At 36.7% G+C, this 22,061-nt stretch overlaps 1 protein-coding gene across 3 annotated transcripts in view; it reads right to left on the reverse strand.

Annotated features, from left to right (window-relative positions):
- RPTOR (regulatory associated protein of MTOR complex 1) overlaps nucleotides 1-22,061 on the reverse strand; it is a 505,620-nt gene that overhangs the window by 227,671 nt on the left and 255,888 nt on the right. For all 3 annotated transcript variants that reach the window (XM_044002818.1, XM_044002819.1, XM_044002817.1), the window contains exons 8-9: nucleotides 14,003-14,103; nucleotides 13,355-13,499 (exon numbers count right to left, since the gene is read on the reverse strand). In XM_044002818.1, the coding sequence (XP_043858753.1) occupies nucleotides 13,355-13,499; nucleotides 14,003-14,103 (246 nt within the window). The remainder of the gene's footprint in view (nucleotides 1-13,354; nucleotides 13,500-14,002; nucleotides 14,104-22,061) is intronic.

A 22,061-nucleotide genomic window follows, 5' to 3' on the forward strand; every position in this document is an offset into this window, starting at 1 on the left:
CAGGTGGCAGGGTGGATATAGGACCAGCCCTGGATTCGGGAAGGACCTGAGTTCAAATTTGACCTCAGATACTTGACACTTACTAGCTGTGTGACCCTGGGCAAGTCACTTAACCCTCACTGCACTGCGCAAAAAAAAGAAACAAACAAACAAACAAAAAGGAAGAAAGAAAGTTGTAATAAACAGATAAGCACAAAAGGAAATCCTGAGGGAGATAGACAAGCTGGTCATCTTTAAAACTAACATGCTGAAGGGGCAGCTAGGTGGTGCAGTGGATAAAGCACTGGCACTGGATTCAGGAGGATCTGAGTTCAAATCTGGACTCAGACACTTGACACTTACTAGCAGTGTGACCCTGGGCAAGTCACTTAACCCCAAATGCCTCACAAATACAAAACAAAACAAAAAATCCCCTAACATGCTAAATTAAAAAATCAAGCTATTTGTAATAGATATTGCTTTTTCACATTAACTGATGTTTTCAAATTCAAAATACCAATTATTAAAGGAACTAAAACAAACAAAAAATGGAGCACGAGAAATTTTGTTATAAAATATATAGTACACATCCCTTAAATGAACTACGCTTAAATGTTTTAGGGTACTCATCTGATAAGCAGAAAGTAACAACATATAATGCCAACATATAATCACATTTACCTGATTATCTTAGCTATGGCCATCCTCCTGTTACTTATAGTTCCATCATTTTGTTCTTATAAAGCTTCTGAAAACAACTAATCTTCAACTGCATTTTTCCAGATTAAAGAAATGAGACTGATGCCCACATCTAACTATTAATAAATATGAATCTGATTTCCCCAGGTATTGATAAAGAATGGATGCAACATTTATCAGTACACTTGAAGATTCCCCCTTGAGCTCAATGACATGTTCTTTTGGATTAAATTACCATCAAATTTCAGTCTAATTTCAATGTCACTTAGTGATGTGCACCTCTCTGGAAAGGTAACTCTGCAATTTGTGTATCTGTCTTAAATTAGCAAATTTTTATTGCTCTTGAAAGTCCTGGTCTCACCTCTTTCATGGCCCAAATCACACAATGCCCAGAACTCGTTCTAGGTTCCAGTCAATAATCTCTCAACGTCAAAGATGCCTTGAGTTCTCCATACTTTATGCTATGATTAATGACATAAAGACTGATGAGAATACCAAAGTTGCATGCTCTATAATACTTTAAAATAAACAATCCAGAAAGAAAAGGCACCTCAAACAACACAAATAGAGATAAAAATTTTATGATTCTGAAATCCAGAGGAAGGCCAAATTGTTTTTCTAACTCTGTGTTTATTTTTTATTATTTAATTATTATTTCTATATTGCAATTAGTTTCCTATTAGAAGGTTGCTTCTCTAGTAGAAGTCCTATTCCAATGCTTCTTCATCATGGGAAGGTGACCTTGGGTTCACAAAGGCTATGCCAGCAAAGTAAAGTTTCCTGCCAGTTCCTTCCAAACTGCAAGTTGGTCAAGTGACCAACTATGCATGTTGTTTGAGAGCCAAGTCTAACTAACTTTAGAAAGATTTATCTTGAGAAGCTTGGTGATAAATGTTTTTCAGCCATAGCAATTCATGTTTGCTTACTGAGGAACAGAAGGTCTGTGATCTGTTAATAGAAAGAACAACCACACTGATGAGATCATTGCTCCTAGGAAGTATGGAAGAATGAAGAAACATAGAAATCAACTTCTAAGTTTACAGTACTTGGGGTTATAACAGCTGAAACCCATTGGGCAAAGCACCGGAAAGTGAAGAGTGGTATTTGGAATAGAAGAAAGGAGAGTGAGAGCAGGCCCCAGGCCGAGCAAGGCTCAGTTGCTCGTGTATAAGTAGTTTTTGTTCTCAATGCTGCTGCCTTTTCAGGTTGTTTGCAGAGTTTTAATGACTGATTTTGGAGTTTAAGTGTAGGAACAGAGGGATTGAAAAGGGATAGGAGGTAAAGCTCAATCTGCTTTAATGTAGATCCAAAGAAACACAAAAAGCTCAGTGATACAGCAAAGTTTAGATCTCTTTTCTTCACCATTGTCAGTGAGTGTAGTGTACAGTCAGGAAATGTTTCCATGAATTGTTGTTGTTGAGCCATTTCAAGTGTCTGATTCTTCATGACCCTATTTGGAGTTTACTTGGCTAAGATGCTGGAAAGGTTTACCATTTCCTTCTCTAGCTCATTTTGCAGAAGAAACTGAGGCAAACAGGATTAAGTGACTGATTTGCCTAGAGTCAAAGAGCTAGTAAGTATCTGAGGCAGGATTTGAACTCTGGTCTTCCTGACTCCAGGCCTGGTGTTCAATCTACTGTGTCACCTACTTGCCCTCTCTTTCCATAAATAATAATCATTAAATGGTTAGTGAACAAAAAAAATTGTGGTAGAAAATTAATTTTAAATATATTTTGAAGGATGACATTGTTAAGCTAAACCTCTTGGGGTTATTGGACAATTGCTGTTGGACAAGACCAAATGCAGGCAAACCCAGAAACTATGTGAACACAATTAAAAATCACTTTTCGCACAAATAAAATCAGATATAAACAAATGGAAAAATATCAATTGCTCATGGGTAGGCCATGCTATTATAATACAAATGACAATTCTATACAAATTAATTTACTTATTCAGTGTCATACCAAACTACCAAAAAAATTCTCAATCACTACTGATTAGAGAAATGCAAATTAAAACTACTCTCTTAGAGTAGAAACCAAAAAAAAAGTACTATATACAAGTTATAATGAACAGCATGCTATAAGAAAAACCTGGAACGACCTACATGAACTGAAGCAGAGTGAAATGTACTGTAAACAAAATAATAGCAGTAGTGTAAGATGATCTGCTGGGAAGGACATGGTTATTTTCAGCAATGCAATGAGCCAATATAACTCTGAAGGACTTATGAAAATTGCAATCCATCTACAGAAAAGAACTTATGGTATCTGATAACAGATTGAAGTATAATTTTTTGAAAGTTCTTTAATATGAGGTTTTGTTCTTATCTGTTTTCTCTCACAACCTAGCTAATATGGAGATGTTTTCCACAACTACTCATGTATAACTTATATTGAATTGCTTGAGTTCTTGGGGGTGGGAGGTGGGAAGGGAGGGAGGAAGAGAAGCTGGAAAACAATTTTTTAAAAAGAAAATCGATGTCAAAATTTGTTTTTAAATGTAATTTGGAAAATAAAATTCTAAACAGAAAAAAAACTACTCTGAGGTCCCACCTCACATCTATCCAATTGGCTAATATGACAAAAAAGGAAAATGATAAATGACATGGGGGTTGGAAAACTGGCCAACTAGCTGTGAGGATGGACACACCTAAGAAGTAGGGGAAGATTAAATTCTATAACAAGAAAGTCAGTTAGGTGTGGCTACTACCTGAGCTAGGAGACAGAGATAACGCCAGTGGCCAGGACTATCATTCCAAAAGAAAATCCCCCTGACTCTTGGGAAACTTTCCCTACCCCCAAAGACAACTTTCCATTGTCAGGTGGTGGTCATCCCATCTAAGGTCTATAAAATCTTTTGCCTTTCTTCCAGTCTGGAGAAATGTGCCTTAGAATCATGTGATCTCTAAGGCATTTTCTCCCCCTGAGAGAAGTCTTTGACTTCTTTCTTGGTCCCTTTCTCTAGTGCCTAAATAAAAGGCTATTTTATTTTAAATGGATTAATTCTTTAAAGAGGAACACCTAAAGACCCCCACCACTTATTTCTCCTGTGACAATAAATGTTGGAGAAGATGTGGAAAAATTGGAACACTAATGCACTATTGGTGGAGCAGTGAACTGAACCAACCATTCTGAAGAGCAACTTGGAAACATGCCCAAAAGACTTTAAAAACTGTGTATATCCTTTGACCCTGCAATACCAATTAGGTCTATATCCCAAGGAAATCACAAAAAAGGGAAAAGGACCTAAATGTACAAAAATATTTATGGCTGTTCTTTTTGTGGTAGCAAAGAATTGGAAATTGAGGAGATGCCCATCAATTGGTTAATGGCTAAACAAGTGGTATATGAATGTAATGGAATACTATTATGCTGTAAGAAATGATAAGCAGATGGATTTCAGAAAAACCTGGAATTGATGCTGAGTGAAATGAGCAGAACCAAGAGAACATTGTCCACAGAATCAATAACATTTTGTGATGATTGACTGTGATAGCCATAGCACTTTCTCAGCAACACAGTGATCTAAAACAACGGCAAAAGACTTATGAGGGAAAATGCTCTCCATATTCAGAAAAAGAATTATGGAGTCTGAATGAAGACTGAAGCATACTATTTTCACTTTTGTTGTTGCTTTTTTGTTATTGTAATTGTTCTTGTTTATACTTTCTTGTGGTTTTTTTCTTTTATTCTGATTAATGTGGAAATATGTTTAACATGATCGTAATATATAACCTATATCAAATTGCTTGTTGGCCTCAGGAGGTGGCAGGGAAAGGAAGGGGGGAGAAAAATTGGGAACTCAAAACATATCTTTTTTTTTTTTTTTTTTTACGGGGCAATGGGGTTAAAGTGACTTGCCCAGGGTTACACAGCTAGTAAGTGTTAAGTGTCTGAGGCCAGATTTGAACTCAGAAACTCCTGAATCCAGGGCCAGTGCTTTATCCACTGCGCCACCTAGCCGCCCCAAAACATATCTTTACATGTAATTGAGAAAAAAGAAGCAAGAAAGAACAAATTCAGGTCTCAACCTCTGCCCCTATATTTCTTCCCACATTGCCAGTAGTACCACAAGAAAGACCTCTGTAGAAAATACCTGACTTAGCAATGTGGGGGAAGGGGCTGTAGGAGAGACAAATAGAAAGGGAGTGTTTTCTCCAAGTCTCAGAAAGGCTAAAGCAGAGGTGCTAAACTGGTACTTTGGGGTGGAAAAGAGGTAAATGGAATTTTGTTGCTCTAATTCTATAAGGAATGGAGATTAAGTACGAGTTAGAAGTCTTCATGCCCAAGAAGCTCTTTTGTGTCAGATGGGCTGGTTTTGGGTCTGTCTTTTTTTTTTGGAAAGTGATCTATCAAATATATAAAGTAGTTTTGAGCTAAGTTGGCTTTCATACTCCCCAGAGGAAGAGATGATTTGGTAGCAATGGATGTAAGCAATAAATGCTGATCAGTCACTAGGAGTTCCTAGAACAACAAAATAACAACAGAGTAAACATTGAGATTCCTGTAAAAAAATGTACAAGGAAAAAAAAACATAAGTGGAAGAACTTATATAGAAGAAAAAGCCTGAAATGCCATGGATAACACCTTGTATACAAGTTAATCATTATTTTATGGGGGATTGAACTGCAGAACAGGAAGGCATATAAAGGGTAGATGGGAGGAAGAAAATACAGAGGAACATATGAGGAAGATATCAAAACAGATCTAGGTGTGGCAGCTAGGTGGCGCAGTGGACAGAGCACCAGCGCTGGAGTCAGGAGGACCTGAGTACAAATCCGGCCTCAGACACTTAACACTTACTAGCTGTGTGACCCTGGGCAAGTCACTTAACCCCAATTGCCTCACTAAAAAAACCCAAAAAACAAAAACAGATCTAGGTGACATTATCACCACAAAAAGGGCAAGCAAAATTTCAGAAATCGCTGATTCATATTATACTTTTTCAATTTTTAAAAATACTTATGAGAAAGGTCTACACATGTACTTAGGATAGCCTTGATGAAAATATGAGAAAAGAATAAAGAGGATTCTGCACATAATTTTCTACACCAAACCACATCTTCATAGGTACAACCACATGAGAGGCTTAGAGAATACCATATCCTGTTGTTTATTAACTGTTAATTATAAAAGAACATGAAACCTGCAATACCAAATGGTAGACATAAGGGCTCTCTTCCATCAAATTTTCTCTCTTACATTTGTTAAAAGTGATATGCAATTACTTGACAAATGCTATGAGAATTAACTTTTATGAGTAATACAATAAAAGAGGCAAGCTTGATAGAGGCATTTCCCACTGTCACAGAGAATATCCTACACATTTTCCAAACATAAGAGAAATGCCATAAAAATAGTGAGATCCACCAGGTGATCCTTCTTCATATTATATTTTTGTTTTGTTTATTTGTCTTTCTTTCAAGAAAGCTTTATTTTAGTCACTTTAGTTTCAGGGCGGGGCCAAAACTTTAGCAGGAACCTAGTTTTCTAGTCATGCCTCTCAAATAGGTTTGTCTCCAACCCAGCTTGGGGGCCCATTGAATGTTTCAGCAGCTTTGCCTCCTTTCCCAGGAAGTGGTTCTACAGGAAGTCACAGAGTGGTAAGTCCTTAAGTCTGGAAACTAGAGCATGCTGCTCTAGTAGGGCCAAGTCCAGACTTTCCTGAAGAATCAGCGCTGCCCTCATGGTGTGTTTGTTTGTTTTGTTTTTTTGGTGAGGCAAGTGGGATTAAGTGACTTACCCAGGGTCACACAGGTAGTAAGTGTTAAGTGTCTGAGGCCAAATTTGAACTCAGGTGCTTCTGAATCTAGGGCCAGTGCTCTATCCCCTGTGCCACCTAGCTGCCCCTTTTTTATTTTTTATATCTTTTTTTATTATCATTATTTATCTGTTTTTGCAGGGCAAAGAGGGTTAAGTAACTTGCCCAGGATCACACAATGAGCCACCTAGCTGCCCCCGCTCCCTTAATTCTGGACAGTGTTTTACATAGCCCGGAAGATGATCCCACGTGGGTTCTAGAACAATAGAAGACACTCAGCACCCTCATACTTTTTCCATACCAGTTACTGGCAAAAGGGGCCATGATTTGGGGCAAGAGAAGGAAGCCTGAGAGGAAATGGGTAGTGCTCTCCTCTCAATAAGGATATAACAGTCACCATTCCAATTACACTCCTCTGGACCTATTTGAGGACAAAGGTCTCAGTCTCCCTCCTTCCCCTCCAGCATACAGATCACATGGTTCAAGGAGCCCTGAGATGGTTTCAATAAGGTCCTCTTCTAGGCTGTGTCCCCCATTGGCTAAGAACCCAAAGAATAATTATGGAAATTAGGGTTAAGAATACTGTGTTCCAAGGGGTGGCTCGGTGGCACAGTGGATAAAGCACTGGCCCTGGATTCAGGAGGACTTGAGTTCAAATCGAGCTTCAGACACTTGACACTTACTAGCTGTGTGACCCTGGGCAAGTCACTTAACCCCCATTGCCTCGCGCAAAAAAAAAAAAAAAATACTGTGTTTCGGGTTAGCTAGTTTTTGCATGTAGATTATAACCCTTGAGTAATTGACCAGTGATGAAAAAGGGGAGGATCCATTTGTGTTAGGGACTAGGGGTTAAAATGGGGCCTATGAGCCCCCATTCTTTGCACCCACCAGCTAGTCTCGTGAGAATGAAAATAAATGAGCCTTTGCCACATCACTGGCGCTGAATTCCTGAGAATTATTGAGCAGGAGTCGTTTTTCCTCTCAAAGCCCATAGCATGAAACTGACTAGGTGGTACGCAGAGGCGTTGGCCTTTTTGGCCAATCTGGGAGATAGAGGTCATTCATTTTATTACAGAGAAAAGTCACAAACTTGCTTTGATCAGCCTTCTTTACATGAAAAATAATAATATATCTAAATCCAGTTGAATAAACACTAAATTTTTGATGTTTGCAAAACACTGAACTAGGGGCACTGGGGATATGTGAAGACCCTATGCCAAGTTTACAAGCTTGTTGTTTGTTGTTGTTCAGTCGTGTTTTGAGGTTTTTGTGGCAAAGATAATGAAGGGGTTTTTCATTTCCTTTTTCTGCTCATTTTACATATGGGAAAACCAAGGCAAACAAGATTAAATGACTACTTTGTGACAAAGCTAGTAAGTGCTGGAGGCAGGATTTGAACTCTGGTCTTCCTCACTCCAGGCCTGGTACCATATACACTGTGCCCCCTAGCTGCACAAAGTTGTTAAAGCTAATTAAGGAAAGGGTACAAGGTGAAGTAGCTGCAGGAGTGGTCTTGATGGTTGAGAATGAACCTCCTTTACAATGCTTTCCAACAAAAGGCTATGGTAGCTGGTGTGGTATGGACTATTAGCTTTTGTAGCATGGAAGTGAGAGTAATTAATCAGTAATATTTAGGGTATCATCTGGAATGTTTATTACTTTTATGAGAGTCATGCTGCCATGCTGTCACAGCAATGGGACTCTCTGTCGAGGCACACTCTGGACAGCAGAGCAACACAACATTGTATTACTTATCTCCAGCACTGCACCCGAATTTTTATCACTATTTGACCTCATCTACTTATAAAGGGAACAAAAATATAACAAATGAACTGAGTACAGTTTTTTTATATTTCCCCTTTATTATAGACGATATCATTCTGACTATAATTTTCAAGTATTACCACAGATTCCAAAGGTGGTTTTCTGACATTGATGCATTAAAAAAACCTCTTCATTATAGAGGTATGAAAATGTTGTATATAATGTCAGAATTGTTGGTTAAATTTGTTGAACTGTTTCCATGTCCTGTCCCATTGCCCCTCACTATATTTTTGTTAGAAGGGAAGGCACTCTTGAAAGGATATATTTGGAAATAAAGGCAATGTCAAATAACTTTTTCGGGGGGGGGGGGGGGGATTAACTTCATAATGGTTTGGGAATCCTTTTTTAGTTGATCCTCAAATTATTTTTTCTTAAGCCTGTTGCCGAGATTCTAATATATAATTTAAGTCATTTTGTTGCTTTTCTGGCCCATTTGCCTCTTTTTCTTTTTTTTTTTTTTTTAGTAAATGTATTTTTTTGCACAGAGGAGATTTTTACATTTACCAATTAGCCAGTAAGAGTTGGTTCCTCTACCATGCCTAATCCCTGCCACAGATGCAAGGTTTTTTTGATATGTAGCATCTGCTTTTCTGACTTTCATTTGGTACTGAGAAATAATTTCTTGGATTTCATAAGTTATTTACATTTTAAACTATTCTTTCCCTCAAGATTAAATGATTGAAAAAATGGTTTCCTTCATTTCAAATGAATTGTCATAATAATAAATGAGGCAAAAGCTTAATATTCAAACCAAGCAAAATGAAAATAATTCAAATCATAGAATTCCCCTGTGGCAACACAGAGGTAAAAGTTTTTTTGAGAGGATGCTATAATAAAGGATAGTTTTATATCACAGAGCAATTTGCATGACTGAGTAATGAATGCTCCACAGTAATAATGCTTAGCTAATCTAGTCACAAGGAATTCTTTACAGCAAATAATGCAGTATAACCACTGTTTTTTCCAGGCTCAATTTATATGACCTGTATTCCTAGATAAACCAGGACATTATTCACAACACATTACCATGTTGCCATCAAGGAAAAATTATATTTCAGCTCTATATACTCTATTTTAACTAGCCATGAAATTTCCATATCAGCCATTAGAACAAAACAAAACACCATAGCAAAAAAGATTGAGTTTAGAGTTTGAAAAGGGTGGGGATGAAAAATGTATTCTCATTTCCTACTTTTACCTATAGATTGAAGAACATGGGTTTTCATGTGATGATACACTACAGAGACATGGGGTACTACTGACCTTCAGTTCAAGGTGCTTGAGAAAATTCTTAATAATTTTAGTTGAAGCAGATCCTTATCACAAAATTATAATTCCAAGAAAAATGAAACAATTAAAAAATCCCAAAGAGTTCATTCATTATATTGGGATTTTACCAGTATTGTAATTGAAAAGGTATATTGCTACCTGCTATAACAGGTCTAATGTCATTGTGACAGATCTTAATAAGGAATGACAACAAGCTCTGCAAAACCAATTAGAAAGAAAATAAACTCTTTTGGAATAGAAAAGGAATGTTGTTTCTTGGAAACAGTGTGGATTTAACCTGGGACTATGAAACACTACAGCTGGATGATTCCATTCTATTCTTCCTAGTCTCTGAGAGAGACAACAGTAATTCAGTAAAAGACCAACCAGTAATTCCCATAAAGGAAAGTTAAGCCACAGCTCTTTATGGGGCACTGGGTTGTAACTGCTGAATCAGTACATTTAAATCTTCAGTGGAAAAAGGGGCCCAAGAGGACACACAAATCAACTTGGGGAAACTGAAAAATAAAGAAGTAGGAAAACCTCAAGCATAATTTTATGACTATTATAAAGTAATTCTAAGTCCCTTGGTATATGCATATGATCATTTTCCAAAATCTACTTTATCCATTGCAAACTTTCATGTTATTCCATGTTCCCCAGGTACAAAATAAATAAAAATGAAGATTTATACTACCGTTATTACTGCTGTGCTAAATTCTCATGCCAAAATGCTATATTCCTATTCTAAGTGCAAAAGGCACTAATAACACAGATAGGTGGATTTATTATATGACCATAGGTCTAGATTCTAGAAATCCAAAAAAAATTAGCACTTAAAGGATCCTGGAGTTAGGAAACAGTAAAAATTCCAAATAATAGAAAAAACCATACTAAAAACACAACAGGTTTTCTTAGTCTATCTATAGAAATTATTTTTTCCATTTGCTAGCACTGTCAATTTGGTGTCAATCACCTATTCCTATTCTCTCTGAACTTTTTAATTCTCCTTGGCTATACTAATGAAGAGATTCTTTCTATTTCTGCCTTTTCTCAGTTTCACAACAGCCTATTCCTTTGACTGTACTTAAGGAATTTGTGCATCCAAAGAAAATATGCAGTACAAAAACACATTAGATGAGCATGGTTGGAAAAATTAAGAAAGGATGATGCTGCTTCTCTAATACTAATACTAACAGCTAATAGTTAAACTTAACTAAATGTCAATTTTCCCCTGCAAATCCTTTATTAATTTGCTCTCCGTTGGCCAACATAACTCCTGAAATCTTCAGTTCATTTCCTTCTTGCGCAGAGGCAGCCAGTTGTTATGATTATTTTCCATCAGTTAACTGGTTTTCAATCCATGACCAATTCAACATTGAAGTGACCCCAAGGGCATTTTAAAAAATTTGAATTCTGACAAAAGACTGGTCTCCAACTCTCCAGCAAATGCTCTCCACAGGACTCAACAACAGGTGCGATTATCGTTTTGTGGAATCAGGCTTGTTTGAGGTTCTTTCATTCAAGAATTGTTGATTTTAAAAAATTAGAGTAATATTTTCCTATTCCTGTGGCATTAAAAAAAAGCATTCTATAGAATTATTACAACAGCCACATTTTTAATAATTCCTTATTAAAAGGTAAAAGGGTAATAGAAAAGCAAATGAGAGGAAATAGTCAGTACCCATGGGTTCATCATCTCTGTACACTTGATATTCTGTGGGCATCTCAAACTTGGAATGTCTAAATGAGAACTAACTCATTATCTTTCCCAGCAAAAAACAACCTTTCTTCAAAACTTCCCAGTTTCTACTGAGATCACCATCATGTTTCCATTTGTCCATGTAGTCAACCTCAACATCACCCACAACTCCTCATTCTCACTCACTCTACATTTGTTCCTAATATTGTTTCCAGATATTAGTAATTCTTTTTCTACAATATTTGTCCCTTGTCTTCACACATATAGTAGTCACCTTGGTTCATGCCCTCATCACCTTTCCTCTGGACTACTGCAACAGCCTTTTAATTGGTCTACCTGCCAAGAGTCTCTTCCCACACCAACCATTCCACACACCTCAGATCACACAATAAGCTATTGGTTCCCTTTAACCACTAAGATCCAACATAAATTTCTCTATTTTATATTTAAAACTCTTTACAACATTGTTCTTGTTGACTTTTCTAAACATATTATACACAACTTCCCTCTGTACATTCTAAGATTCATCTATATTAGCCACATGACAGTTTCTTGAACAGAACAAATTCATCTTCTGTCTACATGACTTCACACCTAGAATACACTCAATCCTCAGTTCTGTTGCTTGGAATTCTGAGATTCCATCCAGATTCAGCAAAGTCTATACTTTTTGCCTACGGGGGTTTCCTGCTCATCTGCATTACCCCCAAGGTTATTTTTTATCTGCCTCTTATATAACTTGTATATACATAGCTATATATCTCTTTGCTATATCCTCAATTAGAATGTCAGCTTCTGGAGGGCATGGCAATTTGTGACTTTGTATACCATGAGAAAACACTGTCTGACACATAGTAAATGTTTTTCAGAGCTGGGCCATTGATTAGTCTTCCATTTGGATTAAATATTACTTCATTGTTCTGTGTTGGATATAGAAACAGAAGTCTGTGTCATCTCTTTTTGTTTCTATATTACTGCTATGTATGAGACAGGTCTTAGCAAGGGAGAGACTGTTTCAACTTTGGTTTAGGGCTCATCACAGGGGTACAGAAGAACATAAATACAGGAACCTCTTGGTTTTCAATCTGTGAATTATGTGCAGGAAAGTTGTTGGGGTTTTTTTTGTTTGTTTGTTTCTTTTCTTTTCTTTTCTTTTGTTGAGGCAATGGGGGTTAAGTGACTTGCCCAGGGTCACACAGCTAGTAAGTGGTCAAGTATCTAAGGCCCCATTTGAACTCGGGTCCTACTGAATCCAGGGCCATGATTTATACACTGCACCACCTAGCTGCCCCTGCAGGAAAATTTTCATAGTCACATTGCTTTTCACTGCCCCACAAAGTGCTTCTGGGCTGACTTCTATTCACTGAAAGAAGATGTGCTTTCAGGAACATAAATAATTTCACCGAATTAAGGTAAAACTATGGCCAAAAAAAAGTCATCAAATAGATTCGCAAACCAAACATATATGATTAGCACTATTTCAGATAGTTTCCCTCCTGTTTTATCCACTGATGTATGTGCTGTCATAATCATTTTCTCTCTGATCAGTATTCAGATAGGGTACAGAACATTGTAATCAAATGATACAGAAGATTTTTCTGAAGGCTAGATGTCAAGAATGAAAAAAATGAAATGAAGAGTCAGTCTTCAGTCAAACCATCTACATAAACTATTTTTTCTTAGTTTGGAGAGGAGTTTTTCAGGATCAGGGGAAATTATTTCAAGAAAGAAACATAGTTAAAGACTGACATTAAACCAAAATTTACACTTACATTGGGATCATGGGTATAGAGCAGAAGTTCAGGTGGCAAAGTGCTTCCCAACCCCAGTTCTGCCAACCATAGGAATTCAGTTGCAGAAGGCCTGGCCCTTTTCTGTATTGTGGAAGAATCTTTAGGAAGAAGGCCTGAGCTTCTTCAGCCTCCAAGCAGACAAATATAGAAATTATCCCGGGCATGGGGAGTTCCTAGTCACCTTTGTGAACATGTTTCTGGGTCTCTAATAATGTCATTTAAATCTTCTCATAATTTTAACTCAAAGGAATACAGTTTCAGAAATTCAAAATCAATTACAGTAATTCAAAGAGCAATAGATGTTCAGCTGTTGGAGACTTACCACATCGCATGCATATAGGTAGGAGGTAGGCGTGGACTGCTGACTGGGGTACAGTTATATGATCTCATGATCCTTTCTGCCAACAGAAAATTACGAAACAGACTTGCTACCAAGAGGTCCTGTCTGAAAAGCTTTTGGAAGAGATCTGGAAAGAAATGAAAGAAGACAGTATAGTACCTTGTTAGTCAAAATCAGCATGCAAAATCTCACACACACACACACACACACACACACACACACACACAGACAGCCCTGATCCCAGAAGTGAACAAGCAACTTGAAACTAACATGTACATTTTCTAACTGCCCAAAAAAGGACAAATAAGACTTGAAGTAGCAAATTCTGGCTGCAGCACGCCAGAAGAGAGCCAGTGAGTTAAAAGGAAAATGGGATCTGAATTTGGCAAGCAAATACTGGAGAAATCCTAGACATGTATACTTCCTACCTACCGACTGTGTCTGACACTTCATTAAGTAACAGCATATGCTTCCCACATGACTTCCCTCGTGACCAAATGTGGACTCTAAATGTCTTGTGTCCTTTCAACCTAGTTGTCCTTCCACCCTTCCCATGAAACTATCCTCAACGTTAATTCTGCACATCCTTTATCCATTAGAGAGATTCAGACTATTTCCTGACAACCTTACCCCTGGGCAGCACATTCCAAGCAATGGTGTCTGTGATTGCAGTGAAGATCCAATTCAGCTCTCCCAAAGGAGTCCTCCTGTCATTGAGCCTACCAGGAATCCTATAAAATATAGGACATTTTCATTAACACAAGTTGGAGGAGTGGGGGTAAGAAGGGGGGATGGTAAGCAGAAGGAACATTCCCATAACAGAGTTCAGACAATAGATTCAGTCCCCATTACTTGAACCTTACACCATCTAGCCTAATGATCTCATTTCACAAATATCCAGATTAATTAACTTCTCCAAGGTCACACAAACAGTAAGCATCAGCTTTAAAGCCAGGTCCTCTATTGTTCTTGCTATTTGGAAGATTGTGGTAAGGATGTTTATTCTCCTTCTGTTTTCTGTTATCCTATTCTAAAATTCACACAACTTTTGCTTCTAAAGAAAAAAAAAATGCATACAAACCTAGAGCTCACCAACTCAATGCATATATTTGGCTTTCTCTCCTGTTGTACCCCCCTCACTGCCCCAATGACAAGTCAAATCTTAATGATGAGAAATGGACAAATTCTCCCCATAGCTCCATTAATTGAAGCTAAAAAGCTACATGGGCAACACTAATGCATTTAGAATGGAGGTGGTCAAATGGGGAAAATTTTTTAAAAAAAAATTTCTGACAAGGTTTGGTTATCTAAGAATTTCTTATGGGCCTGGGGTACCTCAGTAATTTTCTGGGGTAAATCAAAGAACTTCCTTAAAGAAACCAAAGGACAGACACACCTAAAGAGATAAGCAGCAGCTGATCTGAACTGAGAGAACTCCAGGACCACCACCACCCTTCATTCTAGTCTCCCCTACCCCCTGAGGAGATAACCTTATTGGGTGTGGCTGCTGCCAAAGTAGCTCAAGGGCACAAGAACAACTGCCCCTCCCCAGATTGCTACCAACCTACTACCAAGTAAGAGAACTTTTCATAGTCAGATGATCACCCCATGGTCCTCTATAAAAGGATCTGCCTGGCTCCTGTTGTAGGAGAAAGGTATCACAGAGAGCCATGCTTTTCCCCATAAGGACTTCTCTCTTGGTTTCCATTCCCTAGCAACTAAATAAAATATTATTTTATTCTAAGTGGATTTGTGTTCAAGAGGGTGTAATTCTTTAAAGAGGAATTCCTAAAAAGCCCTACTTCAAACCCTCATCAACTTCCCCCATAACATAATATATATGTATATGTGTGCATGTGTACATCTACATATGCATATACATATACACTTATATAGCTAATAGTCATTTCCAACAGATAAATGGTCAAACAATATTATTCACAACCACATGAAAATTGCCCTAAATCACTAATGTGAGAAATGCAAATTAAAACAACCCGAGTTTCACCCAATGCTCTGCAAATTGGCAAAAATGATCCCCAAATGGCAACATTCAGTGTTAGAGGGGTTTTGGAAAGACAGGCATACTAATCCATTGTTAGTGAAGCTGTGAAATTTTGGAAAGCAATTTGGACTTGTGGGTTTTTTTTTAATTATTGTGGCTACTGTTTTTTATAAATTTATTGCTATATAATTTATTGCTATATAATTTATTGCTATATTAATTGTTATTATACCAGTATTGGCAGTAAGTACTTATTAGTAATACCATATATACCAGTAAAGAATTGACTGCATGGCAGTTAGCACAAGCAGGAGAAAAAGCCCCAGACACCCGTTATCACATGGGCTCAAGGAGAATTCAGAAGACCTACAACTGTCCTAAGAGGAAGAGCTTGCACCAAGAGAAGAGCCCCAGACCCAGATATGGCCAAAGGTTTTATCCACTTTTGATAGAAGTAGATCATTATACATTGGTCAAAGCTAATTGGGTAGCATCATTCAATTCCATTGGTTGACATGACTCCACAGATGACATAAGGGAAGACAATGCAAATGGACACTCCTCGAAGGGCAAAGGTAAAGTCCACTGTTTAGGTGTGGTTTAATCCCATCAATTCACTGAGCTAGACAAAAGAATCAATCTCCATTTCTTTTGTTCCCTGGGGCTTGTCCCAGAAAAGAGCTGAACTTTCTGGAGTTAGGGGTAGAAAGGACAAGCTGATCACTGGGTCCCCCAAGAAATTCATTATTAATAATTATTTTCTTGAGGGCAGCTAGGTGGCACAGTGCATAAAGCACCAGCCCTGGATTCAGGAAGACCTGAGTTCAAATCCAATCTCAGATACTTGACACTAACTAGCTGTGTGACCCTGGGCAAGTCACTTAACCCTCATTGCCCTGCCCACCAAAAAAAATTTCACGCAGACTTATGCAAATAAAATTACTATCCTTTGAATAAGAGGCTCCTTTACTGGTCTTATTCCCCAAGAAAGCCATCAATTAAAAAAAAAAGGCCTCTTATTACTCTAAAATATTAATAGCAGCACTTTTGTGATAGTAAAGAAATGGAAACAGAGTAGATGCCTAAAGTAGATTAGGGAATGGCTAACCAAATTGTGGTGCATGAATATGATGGAACTCTAATGATAGACATAATGAATATAGAGAAGCATCTATATGAACTCATGCAGAGTGAAGTAAGCAGAAAGAAGAAAACAATATACACAATGACTTCAACAATCAAAATGGAAAGAACAACACAGAAAAAAACCTAAATGAAATGTAACAAAATTATAAAGATCAAGAAACATCCCCAATCTACCCCTTCGTTGAAGTGGGAAGTTCATATGTGATACACATTGCACAGGGTTTTGGACTTTTTCAATGTATGAATTAGTTGCGTTTGTAATTTTCCCCTCTACTTTTATCATATGACTCTCTAGGAGAGGAAAGAAGAGTTAGCAGAAGTGGGGAGAGGGGGTGCAGAATACATAGGATACCATAGTGAACAACAGAAAATATCAATGAAAAGGTATTTTGAAAAAATAAAATTAAGGGGCAGCTAGGTGGCACAGTGGATAAAGAACTGACCCTGCATTCAGGAGGACCTGAGTTTAAATCTGGCCTCAGATATTTGACACTTACTAGTTGTGTGACCCTGGGCAAATCACTTAACCCTTCATTGTCCCATCCAAAAAAAAAAAACAGCAAATATCAGCTAATACTGAAGTCAGAACAGCTTAGATGATACAAAATTAATTACAAATTATTACTCACTTTTAAAGAAAAAAATTGGGAGTGGGGGGGGGGAGGAAAGAGGGACAGTAGATGTAAATAGCATCATCATTAACAATACCAGAATTCATTGAATACTTGCTTTATGAAAGGCACTATACTAAATATTGTGAATACAAAGATCAATATACTAAAAAGGGAATACTGGGAAATGTTGACGAAGCTATTTCTATGAAGAAATGGCATATTACAGGCTATAGAGTTATGACTGAATGGGGACAATAAAAAACTTATTAAAAATAAGAAAAGAAAATGTGAAAAGGCTCATCAATATACTATGTTTTGTAGAATATTTAGTAAATATGTGTATTATATTTTAACAACGGCTATTTATGTATGTAATGATATGATAAAATAGACTATTTTCCAAATTTTGGAATCATACTTGCATCCCTGACATAGACACAGATGGGCTATATTGAATAATTAATGAGACAAATTGTTATAGTCTGAGAAACCCCATTTAAAAATTTCTGGGACTCAGTGTTGGTCTTTATTTACATTCTTTTGAGAATGAGCTGTTTGCTAATGGAATGGCATCAAAACTATGGGCCTCTGAGCCCTTTTATCCTTTAACAGGCTGGCCCCTCCCTTCTTTCCCAGTTACAATCCTGCCCAAACCACTGGAGCCAAAAACCATCCAAGCAGAATGCAGTGTAAACAATGTGGGGTGGTGACAAAGAGAAGGCCCTCTAAACTCCTCCCCCATATGACCAACCTTGGGTTTCTCACATCATGTGATTTGGTTCCCTGGGGAGGGGGAGGGGAGACAGCCCTTTCTTAGACTGGGAGGAGCCTGCCCCATTTGTGGACATTACCTTTTTCAAAGGGGGGGGGGGGGCCCACAGCAACACATTTTCCCACAGTCTTTTTTTATTTCAAAGTCTTGAATCAATACTTAGTAATAATATTTATTTAGAGTTCTTTTTCTTTGCTTTATCTTTTCCTAGTTTAGGTATTGGAATTATTTATCTCATGAAAAGGAATTGGATGGAACATTTTCTTTTTTAAATATTGAGAATAATCTGTGTAGCACATGTATTAATTTTTCTTTAAAATATTTACACAATTGTGCTGTAAAATATGTAGCATACACTTTTTCACCCCCAAGGGTAGTTCTATTATGGCCAGTTTAATTTCTTTTTCTGAAACTGGATTATTTAAGATCAGTTAAAACCTTGGGGATTTTATATTTTTATAATGATTTCTATTTTAAAAATGTTTCTGTTGATTTCTCAGCTTTACTGGATTACAACTATATAGTATGTTCTAATAATTCTTTTTCATTTTTTCCTCTTTCTTGATTATAAACAGCTTATTTTTTATTTTATTAATTTAACTTTTATCACTCCTTTTTAAATAAGGTCATCTTAAGCAACTTTATAGTACTTTTAAAATAACATTTCTTTTGCAAATTGTCATTTTAGAAACCAAGATTTGTTCCTTCAGCAGAATGGCTCTATTTAAATACAGGAATATGCTAACCTTATTCATTCCCTCTTATTTTTAATAAAATTTCAAATTAAAGCAGTTCAAAAATTGTTTGTTTTAGGTTTCTTTCTACACCAGAACCTAGAGAATGTCAAAACACTACCCACTCTGGAAATCACATGTAATTCCTATTGCAGAACCAGTAGAAACAAGATGCACAAAAGATCAAACAGACAGAAAGAAACCATTTGTTTTTAAAAGCTATGTGACTTCTAAAATGAAAAAAGAAAAGAAAAGAAAAAAGAAATTGCCTCAGGCACCACAACGTTCAGCAACCACCACCCAGATAAGTCAGCAGCCATCAAAGTCAAGGCAAAACTGACCCTCTACCAGCAAAAACACTATGAATCACTAAAGGCTCAAATGATGGTTGGCATTTTTTTAAAGCAATAAGGTATTTTAAATTCAGATATGTACACTGTTTTAGACAAGTCTCTATTGCACAATTAGTAAACATGACTTTCATATATACTAGGAGATGAAAAAAAAAGTTTCATGACACCCCTTAAATAAATTAGCTCTAAACAGCATATAAAAGTTAGTCTCATATTTATCAATTAGTGGCTGAATTTCCCATAGCATAAAGGGATATAAAATTATAGTGTCCTGGAAGCAAGAGAACAAACTTCTAGTAAAGTACTCCAATATTTGTGACTTATAAGTCACAAACCCTACTCTTAAAGATGCAGCATGGCAAAGTTAACAGAGACCTGGGTCTTTATGAATCAGGAAGACATGAGTGGAAGTCTTGCCTATGATACATAATGGCTATGTGGTCCAACTGAATTGGTAGAGAAACTTCCTCCCCTGGCAAAGAAACACATTTTTAGTTGTTTTTTTTTTTTTTAATTTTACAGGGCAATGATGGTTAAGTGACTTGCCTAGGGTCACACAGCAAGTGTCAAGTGTCTGAAGCTGGATCTGAACTCAGGTCCTCCTGAATCCAGGACCAGTGCGTTATCCACTGAGCCACCTAGCTGCCCCCAAAGAAACAATTTTGAATTGCATTTTGTAGTTGTTTTGAATAGGAGCTACCTTTCTAATATTGCCTCCAGGATTTTGTTGTTATTATTATATGGACCTGCCATTGACTTTTGTGGTGTTTTTATTTTGTTGACATTTGTCATGATTACTATACTTCCTGATTCTCCAGGATTTTCAAAGTAAACCATTATCTTATCAGCCAAGAAGGATGTTTTTATCTTCTCTTTTCCTGATGCTACCACTAAATCTTACTTCTCTTTTCTTAAGGTTATTGCTATGATTTCTAGAAATATATCAAATTACAGTGGGGAGAGAATAGGAACCCTTGCTTTACTCTAGATTTATTGTGAAAATATCTAGTATATTACACTTAATTAGTAGGCCACTTTCTTTCACAAAGCATAAATGAGCTTACTACTTTGTTAAAAGGCTTTTTTTTTTTTTGAGGGGGTGGTGGTGGTGGGAATGATTTCTGGGATGAAAGGTAGATAATAGGGTAGAAAAAGGAGAACTACAAACAGAACTCAGTATTACAGTGTTTAATGGAATTGAAAATTTAAGTAACTTAGAAAGAACTCCCCATTTCATAAAAATTTCTGGGAAAATTTGAAAGCATTCAGACAGAAACTAGGCTTAGACCAATATCTTATAACATATACCATAATAAATTCAAGAGAGACATTATCTAAATGTTATACAATAAAAAACTGGAAGAAAAGCATATCATAACCTTTCACTGTTAGGTATAGAAATAATCTTAAACAAGAGATGAAAGCAATTATAAAGGAAAAGTAGATCTTTATGAATAAAATAACTACATGGATAACAAAGCAAACAAATGGGAAAATATTTGTATAAAATCTCTCAAATATAAAAAAGATAACTTTGATTAAAGTGAAAAGCTTTTATATGAATAAAATCAATAGAACTAGGATTAAAAAGGGGGAAAAACTTCATATTTATTAAATATTTCTGATAAGGATCTGATATCCAAGACAGAGACAAATACATAAACTAAAAGATATTCCAATGAATATGTAGTCAAAGGATGTGAACAAACAGTTCTTAAAACAGGAACTGCAAGCTATTAAAAAAGCATATGATAGAGGCAGCTAGGTGGCGCAGTGGATAGAGCACCAGCCCTGGAGTCAGGAGTACCTGAGTTCAAATCCAACCTCAGACACTTAATACTTACTGGCAGTATGACCCAGGGCAAGTCACTTAACCCTAATTGCCTTACCAAAAAAAAAAAAAAAAGCATATGATAGGGGGCAGCTAGGTGGTGCAGTGGATAAAGCACTGGCCTTGGATTAAGGAGGACCTTAGTTCTAATCCAGACTTAGACACTTGACACTTAACTAGCTGTGTGACCCTGGCTAAGTTATTTAACCCTCATTGCCCTGCCCCCCCCCCCAAAGCATATGATAGAATGTTCCAAATCAGTAATAAGAGAAATATGATTCAAAACAACTCTGACATGTAGGAAATTGGCAAAGATGACAAAAAACAAGAATAATTGATGTTGGTGATAGTGTGAAAAGATAGAAATAGTCAAGCATTGTTGGTGGAATCATTACTTAGTATTTTAGGTTTTGGAAACCAATTTGGAATTATGCAAACAAACTGACTAAAATGTCCAAACTCCTTGCCTCAGAAATTTGACTACTAGGAATATACCAAAAGAAGGTCAATAACAAAAAGAAAGGTTCTATACATTTCAAAATATGACCATTTTTTAGCAATGAATTAGAAAAAAATGCCTATTGATTGAAAAACTGGCTAAATAAATTATGGTACACGAACATCCTTACTTTGCTGAAAGAAATGATGACTGTGATGACCATGGAGAAGCATGAAAAGATTTAAATGATCCGATGCAGAGGACAGTATGCAAAGCAAAGAAAAACATATATGTAATAAATACAAATTATCATCCAATGTAATGACTAGTTTCATTGATTTTTTTCTTGTTTCTTAAAAATATTTGTTACATGTGATGGTGCTATGGGAAGGGAAGGAGGAATATTGGAAAAATTATTGAAATACAAAAATAAAAACATTTAAAAAAATGCTTGTGAATATATGTACACACACAAACACATGCCAGCCACAGAAGGTTCAAGGGTTTAAGGCCAGGGGAATGGGGATTCACCAGAGAAGGAAAATGATTAAGGAGAGTTTTTATTTTTTTAAGTGCAGGATATTAGTATCACATGATTAACATACATATGCACAAATCCCCACATACACTCCCCTAAACTGATTAAGTTTACTCAAATGGGACAGGCAGCGATGGTGAAAAAAATTACAGAACTGGCCATTAACTGTGCTTCCTTGGGTAAAAAAAAGCTACAATTCTCTTGTAATGATTGGAATGACACCACGTGCTGGAGACTTACTCTAGAAGAGTTCCGCC

Source organism: Dromiciops gliroides, chromosome 4 (genome assembly GCF_019393635.1).
Source record: "Dromiciops gliroides isolate mDroGli1 chromosome 4, mDroGli1.pri, whole genome shotgun sequence".
NCBI classification, from domain to species: Eukaryota; Metazoa; Chordata; class Mammalia; order Microbiotheria; family Microbiotheriidae; genus Dromiciops; species Dromiciops gliroides.